The 14,566-nt window shown below is 42.7% G+C and overlaps 1 protein-coding gene across 1 annotated transcript in view; it reads left to right on the forward strand.

Moving 5' to 3' along the window:
• The first annotated feature begins 7,694 nt into the window (after positions 1 to 7,694).
• LOC311091076 (complement C2) overlaps positions 7,695 to 14,566 on the forward strand; it is a 34,272-nt gene continuing 27,400 nt past the window's right edge. Inside the window, exons 1-3 of the mRNA XM_084126815.1 lie at positions 7,695 to 7,827; positions 9,132 to 9,350; positions 10,014 to 10,250. Of these exons, the coding sequence (XP_083982941.1) occupies positions 7,761 to 7,827; positions 9,132 to 9,350; positions 10,014 to 10,250 (523 nt within the window). The 5' untranslated portion in view covers positions 7,695 to 7,760. The remainder of the gene's footprint in view (positions 7,828 to 9,131; positions 9,351 to 10,013; positions 10,251 to 14,566) is intronic.

The following is a 14,566-nucleotide window of genomic DNA, read 5'->3' on the forward strand; positions in this document are numbered from 1 at the left end:
TAACTTTGTTTCAAGAAGTGCAATCCTTTGTAAAAGTCTGTGGCAGTTAGTGCAGCAAGTAGATTCTTGAACCTGAAGAGGCATTTTCTCTCTTATCCGTATGAATGTAGGCAGTTTTGTTTTCCTTTCCCGGAATGTAAGCTGGTCGGGTAAAAGAATTCTGCGTTTTTGTAGTAATCCAAACTTTGTTGTCTGAGCACTGTGCTGTTTGCTGAAGTTAAAATTAGGTGATAAAAGGAAATAAAATATAAAAATAAAGGAGATAAAATGTAAAAGCGATAGAGCAAAGCGCGGAGCAGTAAGCAAGAGCTTCCGAATAGTAGCTGAGCAGGAAGCAAGTCTAAAACATAGAAATTAGAGATTAGCCAACAGGCTAATATGCAGAACTGATATTATATAAACAATGCCGTACTCTTACCTGAAAATTAGGTCCAATGTCGCGTCTAATTTTAACAATCCATCTTTTCCGAAGTTCTTTGTCCTGTGGAAATTCGTGAAATTAATTATTTTCTTTATTTTGACGGCTGAATGACCGCCATCCCGGTACACAACAGTACGCCATATGAACGCTCTATCCCTCACAGCCTCGTTCTGGAATCAAAATGGCGTCAGGCTGAATAAGGCGTATTGGCCAGCCAATCCATACCCCCAAACTAAACTAATCAGATGGTAAAATCGCTTATTCTGCCACAATAATATTACATTATTAAAAGTAAATTAGCAGTCAATTTCACATGATTTACAGTAGCCTTGTGATATTGTGGCATCAGTATTATGACAATCTGTTATTCAAAGTTGTTTTAAGTCATTATACATAAAATATTGTGACCTGTGTTTTTTTTAGGCGCACAGAGACATCAATAATCAATATATGAATCTCAACAATGGTGACAATAAACAAAGCTTTTTTGTAATTTTAGTAGCTTGTTTTGTGACGTTCAAAGTTGATCTGAATATTTTTTTTATTGTCACCATTGTTGAGATTCATACGCTGATTCTTGATGTCTGTGTGAGTCTACATGGCATTTGACAGAACATTTTCTGCATAATGACTACATAAAATCTTTCAGAGTATCACGACACTGCATGAATTTCTGCAGTAGTATTGGCATGTGAAATTAACTATTCATATTAAACAATTTAATCAGAGACTCTGATATCAGTGAATCAGGCAACTAAAAGATTACTATACAATCACTGTTATGGTAAGAACGATGGAAGACCAGGGTGGGATGCAGTTAACAGTCTTTAATGAATAAAGGAAATAGTCCTCAATGAATAATTAGAACACAAATCACAGGCATTAATCAGAGCCAGAACAGAAACTGCCAGACGACTGGATCTTTAGAAAATCAGAATAAACTTCCACGAGGACAGAGGCAGGGACCCCGAGATGCATTCAGCCAGTCAGGAATAGTGAAGACAGCAGAAAGGGTGAACAGCCATGAGCAGGCGCTGAACAGGTACTCTGCAAACAGGCACAGCTGGATAATACACAGTCTGAAGGCAGTATTACTCACAGCAGAATTAATGGTTTCACTTTCCACAGACAAGACAGGACAGGACAGGACTAGAGAACAGACGTTTCTCACGAGAGGTCATTGAATAATCCGACAACAAGACAGGGCTAGGAAGAGGGAATAAGAAGCAGAGACAATCAAGAGAAAAAAGGGAACAGGTGAGGAGAAGAGAACGAAAGGGGAAACAGCTGTAAGAGATAATGAGCGGAGGAGTGGATGTGTGTGCGTGATTGTGTGAGTGAGTGTGCGTGTGAGTGTGTGACCACTAGAGGGAGACAGAGAAAGAGGAAAAGAAAACCAGGATCATGACAGTACCCCTCTCTCAACGAGCGCCACCTGGCGTAGCGAGGACTTCTAATTCTGCGCCTATTGGCCGTAACTGTAATGCGTCTTCTAGCTCGACAGAGAGCAGATCGCACTCTCCTCCAGGTGCGTTTGCAACGGCTAATAAAAGCTTGCACTGACGGAACATTAGATTCAGAGTCTTGGGACGCAAATAACGGAGGTTGATAGCCGAGACAGCAATGGAAGGGCGAAAGACCGGTAGCAGAGGAGGGAAGCGAATTATGGGCGTATTCGGCCCAGGAAAGTTGCTGTGACCAGGACGCGGGATTCTGATGGGTGAGACTGCGAAGCATACGGGCGACAATTTGATTAGTCCGTTCTGCTTGACCGTTCGTTTGGGGATGAAACCCGGACGAAAGGCTAACGGATGCCCCAATCAGGCGACAAAACTCCTTCCAGAATTGAGAAGAAAATTGGGGACCTCTATCAGACACAATATCAGTTGGTAAACCATGTAGCTTAAAAACATGATCAACCATGATCTGGGCGGTCTCCTTGGCAGAGGGGAGTTTAGTGAGTGGAATAAAATGGGCCGACTTAGAAAAACGATCTACCACGGTCAGAATAACGGTGTTACCCTCCGAGAGAGGAAGCCCGGTGATAAAGTCGAGAGCTAAGTGAGACCACGGTCGTGTAGGAACCGGTAACGGACGAAGTAGACTGGCTGGAGGGGAATTGCCAGCCTTAGTTTGCGCGCACGTAACGCAGGAGCCAATAAACCGTCGCACGTCTCGTTCCAAAGAAGACCACCAAAAGCGCTGACGGATAAAAGCGAGGGTGCCCCGGACGCCGGGATGGGCAGTCAATTTAGAGGTGTGTCCCCATTGAAGGACAGCTCGACGCGCGGATACAGGAACAAAAAGGAGCCCCTTAGGACAGTTGCGCGGGACTATGACTCGAGAAAGAGAACGCTTAACCAGCTTCTCTATTCCCCAGACGGTCGTGCCAACAACACGACCCGGGGGAATAATCTCCTCAGGCTCAGAAGATGAAGAGGAGTCAAAAAGACGAGATAGCGCATCAGGCTTGACGTTCTTGGTACCCGGGCGATATGAGATGGTAAAATCGAAACGGGTAAAGAATAGAGCCCAGCGGGCTTGACGAGCGTTTAGTCTCTTGGCCTTGCGGATATATTCTAGGTTTCGGTGATCTGTCCAGACAATAAAAGGAACGGGAGCTCCCTCTAGCCACTGTCGCCATTCGCCTAACGCTAGACGGATGGCGAGCAGTTCGCGGTTGCCCATGTCGTAATTGCGCTCAGCAGGAGAAAGACGGTGAGAGAAAAAAGCGCAGGGGTGTATCTTTCAGTCAGCGGCGGACCGCTGGGAAAGAACAGCCCCGACCCCCACTTCAGAGGCGTCGACCTCGACTATAAATTGTTTAGTGAAGTCAGGAGTAAGAAGGATAGGCGCGGTTGTAAAAAGAGATTTTAGAACGTCAAACGCAGTCTGCGCAGATTCTGACCACCTAAACGGGGACTTGACTGAGGTCAGAGCTGTAAGAGGAGCGGCCACTTGACTGAAATTTCGTATAAAACGACGATAAAAATGTGCAAACCCGAGAAAACGTTGTAGTGCGAGGCGAGAGTCGGGCACGGGCCAGTCAGTGACCGCCTGGACCTTAGCTGGGTCCATACTGATCCCCTCTGCCGAGATGACTGAACCTAGAAACGTAACTGAGGGGGCGTGGAAAGAACATTTCTCGGCCTTAACATAAAGTCGATTTTCCAGTAGACGCTGAAGGACACAACGAACATGTTGGACGTGCACATCGAAAAGTGATGGCGAAAAGATCAAAATGTCGTCGAGGTAGACGAACACAAAGACGTTGAGCATGTCCCGTAGGACGTCATTGACTAAGGCTTGAAAGACCGCGGGGGCGTTTACCAATCCGAAAGGAAGAACCCGGTATTCAAAGTGCCCTAGGGGTGTGTTAAACGCGGTCTTCCATTCATCCCCCTCCTTTATAGGTGATAGGCATTGCGTAAATCGAGCTTTGTGAAAATTTTTGCTCCCTGCAAGACTTCGAAGGCAGATGACATCAGTGGTAATGGATAACGATTCTTGACAGTGATATCATTTAAACCCCGATAGTCTATGCAGGGACGCAGGGAGCCGTCTTTCTTTTTAACAAAGAAAAAACCGGCTCCCGCTGGAGACGAGGAGGGAACGATGGTACCGGCATTGATCGAGTCAGAAAGGTATTTCTCGAGCGCCTCCCGTTCGGGAGCGGATAACGAGTATAGTCTTCCCCGGGGGGGCGTGGTACCCGGGAGAAGATCTATACTGCAGTCATACGGGCGATGAGGGGGGAGAGAAGTGGCCCGGGAACGGCTGAAGACCTCCCGCAAATCGTGATACTCCTCCGGAACTCCAGACAAATCACCTGGCTCTTCCTGAAAAACAGTTACAGACGAGACAGGGGGCACAGCAGAAGACAGACAATCAACATGACAAGACAATTTCCAAGATAAAATAGAGCCCTCCGCCCAGTTAATCTGGGGGTTGTGGAGAACTAACTACGGGTGGCCTAAAACCACTGGAGTAAAAGGGGAATGAAAAATAAAAAAATAAATAGTCTCTCTATGATTTCCTGAAACAGTAAGAGTCAATGGAGAAGTCCTTCTCTGTACCCTAGGAAGGGAACTGCCATCTAGGGCGAACAGGGGGGTGGAGTCTTGTAAATCTAAGAGGGGAATACCTTGTTCCAAAGCCCACGTCTCGTCAACGAAGTTCCCCTCCGCCCCCGAGTCAATCAATGCAGAGCAAGAAACTGACGATCCCAGCCAGCGGAGGTGTACGGGAAGGGAAGTGCAGGACTTAGACGGAGAGACCCATGATGTAGCGCTCGCCAGCAACCCTCCGCCTACTGACGAGCGCTGGCTTTTACTGGGCACCTAGAGACAAAATGATCAGCGGCAGCACAGTACATGCAAAGGCGATTCATAATCCTGCGTTGGCGTTCCCGTGTGGATATACGAAGCCCCCCTAGCATCGGCTCGGGATCAGCAGCAGATGGCAGTGGCGGCTGGGTCGCCGTGGAAGTGGGAAGTAACGAAGCCTCCATTCTGCGAGCCCTTCGTCACATGTCAAAACGTCTTTCGATGCGGAGAGCCAGCGACAAGGGAATCGAAACTGTCAGGAACCTCTCGGACAAAGACCTCATCCTTAATTTCAGAGTTCAGGCCCTCGAGAAAGCGGGCGATGAGTGCCGGATCGTTCCATCCACTCGTTGTGGCCAGGGTTCGGACCTCAATCGAAAAATCAGTGACTGACCTTTTCCCCTGACGCAAGGTGGATAGGAGGCGGGATGCTTCGTCACCGTGTGCAGACCGGTCAAAGACTCGGATCATCTCCTCCTTAAAAAGAGAACACTTGAAGATACAGTCTACCTCTGCCTCCCAGTTCGCCGCCGCCCACTCTCGAGCTCGTCCATTGAGAAGAGAAATCACATAAGCCACCTTAGACCGATCCTTGGCATAAGTAGACGGCTGGAGGGAAAATACAACCTCGCACTGGGTGAGAAAAGCTCGACACTGTAAAGGCTCACCCGAGTAGCACGGCGGGTTGTTTATACGCGGCTCGGAAGAGTCGCGCTGTCCAGCTGAAGCAGTGGTTTCATGACGGTAGTGATGGAACTGCTGGGTAAGATCCGAGAGCTGGGCGGTCAGGGAATCAACGGCACGTCTCGCGGCAGATAAATCCTCTTCATGTTTACCCAACAGAGCACCCTGGAGCTCTACAGCGTTGTGAAGGGGATTGCCACTCGCCTGGTCCATCTTCTGTTCGGATTATTCTGTTATGGTAAGAACGATGGAAGACCAGGGCGGGATGCAGTTAACAGTCTTTAATGAATAAAGGAAATAGTCTTCAATGAATAATTAGAACACAAATCACAGGCATTAATCAGAGCCAGAACAGAAACTGCCAGACGACTGGATCTTTAGAAAATCAGCATAAACTTCCACGAGGACAGAGGCAGGGACCCCGAGATGCATTCAGCCAGTCAGGAATAGTGAAGACAGCAGAAAGGGTGAACAGCCATGAGCAGGCGCTGAACAGGAACTCTGCAAACAGGCACAGCTGGATAATACACAGTCTGAAGGCAGTATTACTCACAGCAGAATTAATGGTTTCACTTTCCACAGACAGGACAGGACAGGACAGGACAGGACAGGACAGGACAGGACAGGACAGGACAGGACAGGACAGGACAGGACAGGACAGGACAGGACAGGACAGGACAGGCGTTTCTCACGAGAGGTCATTGAATAATCCGACAACAAGACGGCTAGGAAGAGGGAATAAGAAGCAGAGACAATCAAGAGAAAAAAGGGAACAGGTGAGGAGAAGAGAACGAAAGGGGAAACAGCTGTAAGAGATAATGAGCGGAGGAGTGGATGTGTGTGCGTGATTGTGTGAGTGAGTGTGCGAGTGAGTGTGTGACCACAAGAGGGAGACAGAGAAAGAGGAAAAGAAAACCAGGATCATGACAATCACTAACAAGTGACCAACATCATCTGAGAGTTGCTCTTGCATTTTTTGCCATAACTAGAGGTGGACAAAGTACACAACTTCCTTGCTTGAGTGAAAGTACAAATACTACTGGTCAAATATTACTCCATTACAAGTAAAAGTTGTAAAGACCAATTTTTACTTTCTGTACAAGTAAAAATACAAAAATACTCGTTTGTAAAAGTACTTAAGTATAAAAAGTAATAAGTAAATGTCAATGCATTGTATTATTATTGTTGTATGTAATACTAACAGTACCTTATGCCTCTGAATCTATGCCTGCCTACCTACCCTCATATCAATATCAGATTTATTTCTAGAACACAGTTCCAATAGTGGGATTGAATGTGAGATTGAATAAGTGCACTCAATAACGTCCACAATGGTTGAAAATGAAAAACGGGGGATTGACGTCAGAAACCAACATCAGTCGAGTTCTGACGTCTACCCGACTTTCATTTCCAACCAAAATGGAACCCCTGCAACTAAAATCATCCCCTGACTGACGTTACTACTTTCTACTCAAGGACCTTGACAGAAATGTAGTGGAGTAAAAATTACGATATTTGTCTTTCAAATGTAGTGAAGTTAAAGTAAAAAGTTTCCAGAAAAAAATAATACTCAAGTAAAGTACAGATACTCAAAAAGTGTACCCAAGTACAGCAGCCAGAGACAAACTAAAGATAAGACGTCAACGGTCAAGAGCCCAACTAAAGCAAACACTGATAACCATAATTTATTTTCAATAAAACATCAACATCTAAACCTCTATTAATTCTCAATAAGAACTTTAGGATGAAAGAAGTAAAGTATAGATTGTAATAAGTGAATATGCTGATATCTTGAGATATCTGTTAGTGTTTAATGTTCTGTTGGGATTTAAAGGGTTTCAGTATCATCTGTTTTGTGTGAAATAAAACAGCTGTAAAATAATAGTGTTTTCCATAAAGCTTAATAAACATTTCTGTCAAGGTTTTTTTTGCACTTTATTTAAATTATGACACTTTAATTTGACAGTGTTTGTTTGGCAGCTGTAGCAGCCATTGACCATTTTTTTACAGTGTAGATAAGGCTCAGGTGTGGCTCGGTTTTGGGATTTCTGGTTTACCTAAGGCTGATAATCGGTACCAACACTAAAACTTATTCAGGCCCAGTGCAGGGCCATTGAAGGGTTAATAATTGGCTGAGACTCTGGCGACTTATGACCCATGTGTGGCCCTTGTCTTTAATCCAGATCTGACTCACCGAAATTGATTACTTTATAGAACTTACCAGAATTGCATTAAAATGTTAATGTTTAATCACTCCTCAAATACACGTTACAAAGGTTCATATTGGTATTTCACCCAAAGCGGAGAGTTAAAAGAAGCCAGCACTGATCATGACAGCTATGCACTACACTACTGCATGTATCATCACTTTTTTCTTGTACATCTCTGTATCTGAAGGTAAGTCCCCAATGTTTGAGAATGATAATGTGTTCATCCATGTTAGAAATATAGAAACTTCTGTTTTTTTTCCCATTATGTATTTTTTCCATTATTATGCATTACAGTTTTTCTCAGTCGCTTTGGTATTTTTTTTAAAATCACCCTTAAGATTTGCAAACCAGTAAGTGCATTTCTCAAAACAATTGACCCTGTTTGTTTCCTTGTTCTTTCACGGTCAGAATTTGTAACCCTGTGTTGCACTCTGTCTATATACGCTTGCTAAGCTTCATGAGAAGCACTCTAAGATATTTTAGAGAACTAGTTAAACCATTCTGCATTTAATTGACTTATACAAGGAACTAATTCCTAGATGTTTTGAGGTTTAAGACTATTCAACAGGGAACCATATACAGAGGTGGGTAGAGTATCAAAAAACTGTAATTATTAATAGTTAGTTGAGTAAGTGTAAAAAAAAAAGTATCCAATGAAAAAGCTACTCAAGTAGCTAGTTATGTGTGTGTGTGTGTGTGTGTATGTATGTGTGTATGTGTATATATATATATATATATATATATATATATATATATATATATATATATATATATATATGTATATATACACTACCGTTCAAAAGTTTGGGGTCAGTAATATTTTTAATGTTTTTAAAAGAAGTCTCTTCTGCTCATCAAGGCTGCATTTATTTGATTAAAAATACAAACAAAAACAGTAATATTGTGAAATATTATTCCAATTTAAAACAGCTGTTTTCTATGTGAATATACAGTAAAGTGTCATTTATTCCTGTGATCAAAGCTGAATTTTCAGCATCATTACTCCAGTCTTCAGTGTCACATGATCCATCAGAAATCACTCTAATATGATGATTTGATGCTCAAGAAACATTCATTATTATTATCAATGTTGAAAACAGTTGTGTACAAATTTTCTTTTTAATTCTTTGATGAATAGAAAGTTCAAAAGAACAGCATTTAGAGAGATCATTTGAGCATTTACACAGTTAGAGAGATCAGTAAAAGGGTGAGAGCAGTAATAAAGAAGAATGGGTTAAAATTTAAAGATAAGGTGGAAGATTAGCTGGATGGAAGAAAAATTAAGAGCAGCATGGCAGGAAATTAAAACCTTGGCAGGTATTGAGAGGAAAGATATCAAGAGGATTAAATTAGACAGTTTTAACTCAGATATGGATTTTGCTGATAAACTGAACAAGTATAATCATGATTTTAGTCAAAAGTTGCCCTAAATTTCATATCTAAAAGGATCAAATGTAAAGCTTAACAATATTCAATATTTCTCTGTTTCAGTGCAATCAGGATATGATTATGATTATGAGAATGAGTCCAAAAACTGCACCACATCTGAATCCATCATTGGAGGCACGGTGGCGTATTCAAATGGCGGTGTTGTGGGTAGTCGGCTAATTTATCACTGTAGCGATGGCTTTGAACCTTATCCAATCAGCGAAAAAGTCTGCAGCTCTGATGGAGAATGGGAGCCAAGAGTATCCAGGGTCAAATGTGAAGGTAAACTTTAAAGAGCGATAATATTTATTTACTATATCCCATACAAGTAAAATAGTGGATACCACCACAGGCTTCATGAAATATGTATGGGCTTGGAGACTGGAAACATGAGGCTTGTTACTTTCATATTTCCTTCTTTTGGCCAAATCACATCAGACTTTACATGCAAAAGAATTGTGGCCAAAAATAGCACAAATGGTTTTTTTTTACATTTTTCTTTTGTTTTCTTTAGATATCACATATCTCATATTTCAACCATGCTTTTCACTGACACTTTTGTCTCTTTGGTAGCAAAGTATAGTAACTTCGGAAAACTTTTGAAAAACTTTGTATTCTTCATTGTGGGGGAAATAATGCCACAACTATGGGTATTTTATCATTAATAATCACTTAAATTCATCAATTGCTGTGGCCAGAGTACAAGGAACATTATGCTCATTTGTATGGTAAACTTGAAACTAAAAATGTAACATACTATCTACAGCATAATCAAGCTGACATTGACAATGGTAAAGGGAACCATGTCATGACTATATTGTAGTTAACATAGTCATTAGACTTAGTCTACACTGTAAAAAGTTACTAAGTATACCTTTTTTAAAAATAAAAAATCCACTGTCATTTTATTCTAGGATTACTATTAACCGAATCTGTGTATTTTAGAAACCAGCGATTATGGAGATTATGAGGAACCACAGAAGAACTGCTCGTTGGAAGTGTCCATAAAGGGAGGTAGTGTGGTCTACTCCAATGAGGGATTGGAAGGGAGCGTGCTGACCTATCACTGCAAGGCAGGACACTACCCTTTTCCAGTAACGCAAAGAGTCTGTGACAGAGATGGCCAATGGTCAGCCATGAGACTCCCAAATGGAAAGAGAACACTCAATGCTGTGTGCAAGGGTACCTTCTTCTTGCCTTTTTACTCCATGGGTTATCATCCTTTTTAACATACGCTGCTGTTTAACCCTGAGTTAAAACAAATTTTCAGACTTTTATTAAGTATTTTGAATGGGGATTAGCACCACTAATGTTATTAAGATGGGGTATAAAACCAAGCTCCACTGCAAAGGATCAGAAATATATAAATCCCACTGATGTGCAAGAGTTATTAATTAAATAGGCTGCATGCTCTCTTTGTCCAATCAATAGTATTGACAAACATAAAAAAAAAAAAAAACACTAGTATTACATGAACACCTCTAGATGTATATATGAATCTCACTCACAGGTGTTAAAATCTAACCAATTAAGTTTAATTTACAAGTGATGACTGGCCTTTAGTGGCTACGTTTACATGCAACCAAATACGTTAGTAATCGGATTGACGGCTCAATCGGACTGAAAAGCCTTCATGTAAACACCTTAATCGATCGATCGGATTGAAAGGGGTGGTTTATTTATTTTTCTAATCCAATCGAGAAAACATGTTAACACTTGGTCGGATTAAAAACCGAAAATGAAAGGACTGCGCATGTGCAATGACGTTGAAATAGCGTAATGACGTATGACGCGCGGAATGAGCTCTTGTTCCTGTTGAATAAAGTGTCATATAAATGAGTGTCCCGTCATCCTAAAATTCTCCTTTCACTGCGTCTGGACAACATCCCACCAGTCCCTTGTTTCAGATTCTCATCCACAGATGACGGGAGGGGTCTTACAGTGCGGGGAGGGGCATTTTTACAGCGTTATAAATATAAGCAGAACGGCACAACGGTTCATATGCTCATTTACTCCAAATTATGACCAGAAATGGATAAATATTAAGTCTGCTGTTTAAAACAAATAAAGAACCAATGTAGGAGAATATTTAGTACAAACAGCGGAAAACTCTGTATATTTGTGCAGTCTGCGCATGTCAAAAAATATATTCCAATTTGAAGCTTGTGACATATAAACGCGCACATCAACCCGATCACTTGTTTAGTGTTCATGTAAACACTATATTCAGATTCATCAATCGGAATGAATTCAGTCCGATTGAAACAAAAGTTTTGCATGTAAACGTAGCCACTGATGACACCTGCTGTTAATGAACAGAGTCTACTGAAGGAAAGAAGAGTGTAAAGACCAACGACTCTACCTGTGCGACTCCACCGAGCAAGGACACCGACAAGGCACTTGAGTATTAATTTCTTGTTATTCATTTTATTTTCTTGTTGTTTCCTTTCTCTTCTACACACCTTTTCAACTGATCTTTCTGTTTGTGAGCTCTCTTACACTATGTGTTTTCAAATCCCTACTATTACAAACATACGTAAATCTAATGTCACACATCTGAGGCAGTACAATCCTAACAACCTGCATAAATTTCCGGTGTCTTCTAGTACTATATTCTCTTTTCCTATTGGTCTCTGGAATTGCCAGTCCGCTGTAAACAAAGCTGATTTCATTAAATATATTTCTAGTCATTCAGGTCTCAGCCTACTGGCCCTGACTGAGACCTGGATCAGACCAGAGGACACTGCCACACCGGCTGCCCTCTCCACTAACTTCACTCTCTCACACCCCTCGCCTGACTGGTAGGGCTGGAGGTACTGGTCTGCTTATCTCAAACGATTGGAAATGTGATCCTTTACCACCTCTGTGTGACAACAGCTCATTTGAATCACATTCAATTACCATCACTAGCCCTATTAAAATCCATTTTGTAGTTGTATATCGTCCCCCAGGTCAGTTTGGCAGCTTCTTGGAGGAGCTTGATGTGCTACTCTCATCCTTCCCTGAGGAAGGTACTCCTCTCATAGTTCTTGGAGACTTCAACATCCACCTAGAAAAACCTCAGGCTGCTTGTGTGATTTCCACACTCTGCTTGCCTCATTCGACCTCAAACAAGTATCTGCTGTGGCTACTCACAAATCAGATAACAAATTGGATCTTATTTACACGCGCTACTGCTCCACTGACCATACGCTGGTCACTCCACTGCACACCTCAGATCACTTCCTCCTCACTCTCAACCTCAACCTGCCTCAGAACACAACACACACTCCTCCACAGGTCACCTTTTGGCAAAACCTACGCTCACTCTCACCTTCTCACCTATCCTCTTTGGTCTTATCCACACTTCCTCCACCTGATCAGCTTTCAATACTAGATACTAACAGTGCAACTGATAATCTTTTCTTAACATCCTGCTTGGACAACTTTTGCCCCGTTTCCTCCAGGCCAGCCCATGCCACACCCTCTACCCCCTGGTTATCTGATGTTCTCCGTGAACATCGTTCTAAACTCAGGGGTGCAGAGAGGAAGTGGCGCAAATCGAAAGATCCTACTGACCTTGGTCTTTATCAGTCCCTTCTCTCTTCCTTCTCTGCTAATATCTCCACTGCTAAAATGACTTATTATCACAACAAAATTAACAATTCTTCAGACTCTCGCATGCTTTTCAAAACCTTCTCCTCACTTCTCAACCCTCCTCCTCCTCCTTCATCAACCCTAACAGCTGACGATTTTGCCACATTCTTCATAAATAAAACAACCACCATCAGCGGCCAGTTTACCAATCCACAAACTGACACACACATTTTACCAGCTAACACACACATTCTACCCTCCTTCTCTCTACTTTCAGAGGCAGAAGTCTCCAAACTCCTCCTTTACAATCGCCCTACCACCTGTCCTCTTGATCCTATTCCCACTAACCTACTTCAAGCCATTTCATCCTCAGTTGTACCCGCACTCACGCACATCATAAACACCTCTCTTCACACTGGTACCTTTCTCACAGCATTTAAGCAGGCTCGTGTTACCCCACTGCTTAAGAAACACACTCTAAATCCAGCACATCTGGAAAATTACAGACCGGTATCTCTCCTTCCATTCGTCAACGAAAACACTTGAACAAGTTGTTTTCAACCAGATCTCTTCCTTCCTTACACAGAACAACCTCTTGGACAACAATCAGTCTGGTTTCAAAAGCGGACACTCAACTGAGACTGCCCTGCTCTCAGTAATTGAAGCTCTGAGACTGGCAAGAGCAGCTTCCAAATCCTCAGTTCTCATCCTGCTGGATCTGCTGCCTTTGACACAGTTAACCACCAGATCCTCCTGTAAATCCTAAAGATGAAGGGCATCTCGGGAACCACACTCCAATGGTTCAAGTCTTACCTCTCAGGTAGGTACTTTAGGGTGTCATATAGGGCTGTGGTGTCTAAGACCCAACATCTAGCTACTGGAGTGCCTCAGGGCACAGTGCTTGAACCACTTCTCTTCTCCATCTACATGACATCACTAGGATCTGTGATTCAGAAACATGGATTTTCCTATCACTGCTACGCTGATGACACACAACTCTACCTCTTACGGTAGCTGATCGTATCTCAGCCTGCCTGAAAGACAGATTTCTGGCTGGATGAAGGACCACCACCTTCAACTAAACCTTGCAAAGACAGAGCTACTTGTGGTCCCGGCCAACCCAACACTTCATCACAACCTCACCATTCAGCTAGGCTCGTCATCCATAACTCCATCAAGGTCAGCCAGGAAGCTTGGAGTTGTAATTGATGATCAATTGAACTTCACAGACCATATTGCTAGAACTTCCCGGTCATTTAGATTTACCTTGTACAACATTAGGAGTATCAGCCCCTTCCGATCAGAGCATGCTACACAACTCCTTGTCCAAGCGCTAGTTTTATCCAGACTGGACTATTGTAATGCTCTCCTGGCTGGTCTCCCAGCTTGCTCTGTCAAACCTCTGCAACTGATCCAGAACGCTGCAGCCAGAGTGGTCTTTAACAAACCGAAGAGAGCACATGTCACTCCTTTCCTCACAAAATTGCACTGGTTGCCAGTTGCCGCTTGCATCAAATTCAAGTCACTGACGTTTGCCTACAGAACAACCACTGGCTCTGCTCCCTTTTACTTAAACTCATTACTTCAGACTTATGTGCCATCCAGAAACTTGCGCTCCGCAAGTGAACAACGTCTTGTGGTGCCATCTCAAAGAGGCACAAAATCTCTTTCTTGGACCTTTACCATGACTGTTCCCTGCTGGTGGAATGATCTGCCTAACTCAACCAGAGCTGCTGAGTCCGTAGCCACTTTCAAGAAACGGCTGAAGACGCATCTTTTTCGACAACACTTGATCCAGTAATACTAACACTTTCTCTTCTTCACACGTTAGATTAAACTGAGAAGGGTCATAGCACTTGCATATTGTTGTCCTACTGATAGTTCTAACTGCTTCTATTGTTCTCATTTGTAAGTTGCTTTGG

The sequence above is a fragment of the Abramis brama genome, assembly GCF_963993115.1.
Source record: "Abramis brama genome assembly, chromosome: 10".
In the NCBI taxonomy this organism is placed as follows: domain Eukaryota; kingdom Metazoa; phylum Chordata; class Actinopteri; order Cypriniformes; family Leuciscidae; genus Abramis; species Abramis brama.